The sequence below is a fragment of the Orycteropus afer genome, unplaced genomic scaffold, assembly GCF_000298275.1.
Source record: "Orycteropus afer afer isolate SDZICR_OR568_19922 unplaced genomic scaffold, OryAfe1.0 scaffold00066, whole genome shotgun sequence".
NCBI classification, from domain to species: domain Eukaryota; kingdom Metazoa; phylum Chordata; class Mammalia; order Tubulidentata; family Orycteropodidae; genus Orycteropus; species Orycteropus afer.
This window is the reverse complement of record NW_006921653.1, coordinates 4,769,134-4,771,282: the sequence shown is the minus strand read 5'-3', so window position 1 is coordinate 4,771,282 and position 2,149 is coordinate 4,769,134. Positions and strand designations below refer to the sequence as shown.

The 2,149-nt window shown below is 38.4% G+C and overlaps 1 protein-coding gene across 1 annotated transcript in view; it reads left to right on the top strand.

Annotated features, from left to right (window-relative positions):
• EIF2A (eukaryotic translation initiation factor 2A) overlaps window positions 1-2,149 on the top strand; it is a 27,421-nt gene that overhangs the window by 13,091 nt on the left and 12,181 nt on the right. The window contains exon 5 of the mRNA XM_007940204.1: window positions 37-153. Within this exon, the coding sequence (XP_007938395.1) occupies window positions 37-153 (117 nt within the window). The remainder of the gene's footprint in view (window positions 1-36; window positions 154-2,149) is intronic.

The window sequence follows — 2,149 nt, the reverse complement described above, 5'->3', positions numbered from 1 at the left end:
TGTGTTAAATCTAATTGAAATTTTTACTGTTAATAGCTACTGCTGTATTGGTAATAGCTAGTACAGATGTTGACAAGACAGGAGCTTCCTACTATGGGGAACAAACGCTGCACTACATTGCAACAAATGGAGAAAGTGCTGTCGTGCAATTACGTAAGTGTTCCAGAAATCTTCTTTGGATAAAAACTGATAATCAACAGTACTATGCCATAAATACAATACAAACTAAAGTTCTTGATCAAGTGATTGAATTAATATATTTTAATGACCTTTAAGATAAAATTCCTGTTAAGATAAAATAACATCATCCCTAAATATAAAATCATCCCTAAACATACTTTATTTTGATAGAATCCAATTAGTTAATTGAGTCATGCCAGCATTTTAGTAGGGAACTTGCTGAGTTAGGTAATTCCATTTACAGTAGCTCTCTTGGGATTCATTTAACTAATTAGGACAACAGGTTGCTCTACTGAGTTTAGCACTATCTTCACAACTATGAATAGTATCTGAAAATGTTACAACTTCAACCTAGATTAACTGAGCTAAATTAACAGTAAAATAATACAGTTTTAAAATTCTGGTATCTCCCTAATATTTTGTTTTAAATTGAACATGTAAAAAAGTAAGTTAAGCTTCCTTACAAAAAACCGTGTTCCCGTTGAAATCAGAAATAAAATAAAGATGGCTCCCCTTTCCAGTATTATTTAATATTCTGAAAGACCTGGTAAATGTGCTTGATAAAAACAAAGAAACAAATTTGAAAGGAAAAATCAAATTCATCTCTGTTTATATAGATAAAGTTATAAACAACCACTTAAAAAATGGAAGAAAAGTTTTTGTATACTACGTTGTCTTGTGTAATCTAGGAACCTGGTCTATATGAGGAAGAAACGTGGCATCAGGACTGGAGAAAGACTCATTAACAACCTGTGGTATGCAGACGACACAACCTTGTTTACGGAAAGTGCAGATGACTCGAAGTGCTTACCGAGAAGATCAAAGGCTACAGTCTACACCTCAACATAAAGAAAACAAAAATCCTCACCACTGGAGCCCTAAGCAACATCATGATAAACAGAAGAATAGATTGAAGTTGTCAAGAATTTCATTTTAGTGGGATCCACAATGAATGCCCATGGAAGCAGCAGTCAGGAAATCAGATGTTGTATTGCACTGGGCAAATCTGTTGCAAAAGACCACCCCTCCCCCCCCAAATCCCTGGTAACCAACAAAGAAAGTTTCCTTCCAATGTAAACCTGTTCTGGTTACCTCTGCCGCTCTGACAGAAATATACCACAAATGGGTTGACTTTAACAAACAGGAATTTATTCTTTTACAGTTTGGAGGCTTTAAGTCTGAGTTCAAAGTGCCAGGCTCTACAGGCTGAGTGAAAGCCCCTCAATCTTGGGCTGCACTGCACCTCTTTTCCTGCTCCCAGTCTACTGAAGCTGGAGGCTTTTCTCTCAGCTGCTGGCTGCTGAGGCTGACAAGTCCAAGGTTGACAAGTAAAAAGGCACAGTCCCGATGTTACCAAACCACACGGCAGGCCATTAATTCAAGTCCATTGCGAGACCCAGAGTCGTCAGAGCATGGCAGGCTGCTGAACAATGACATGGCTACATGCAGGGGTCAAGTGTGCCATAAGCTAGAGACCATTCCCAAAGCTGCTACTTATATACAGGAAGCAGACTACATCACTAAAGCAGTTACTGAGCTGCTTGTGGTAGATGCCACCATGGAGTTGATTGCCAATCTCATCATGGGGAATAACTACCACCAGCTGCCCAGCCACTCAACCAGGCCCAACCAGGTTGACATACATGACATACATGAAGTTGTATACTTTAACTACCACACCTTCCTTTTACTTTTTTTCCCCCAACTTTTATTGCGGTGAAAATACACATATTTGCCAGTATAACTTCCACATTTCCAGCTTGAGGACAATGATGACGTCTCTTATGCTGTACCACCATTATTGCTGTCCTTTTCCAAAATATTCCCCTACCATTAGCATAAACTCAATGCCCCACAAACAAAAGCTTCCCCTTCACCCCCTCCCTCCTACCCCTGGTAATCACTAATAATATTTTCTATATATATATATATATATTTTTTTTTTTTCAACCTATCTAGGAATTCTCCC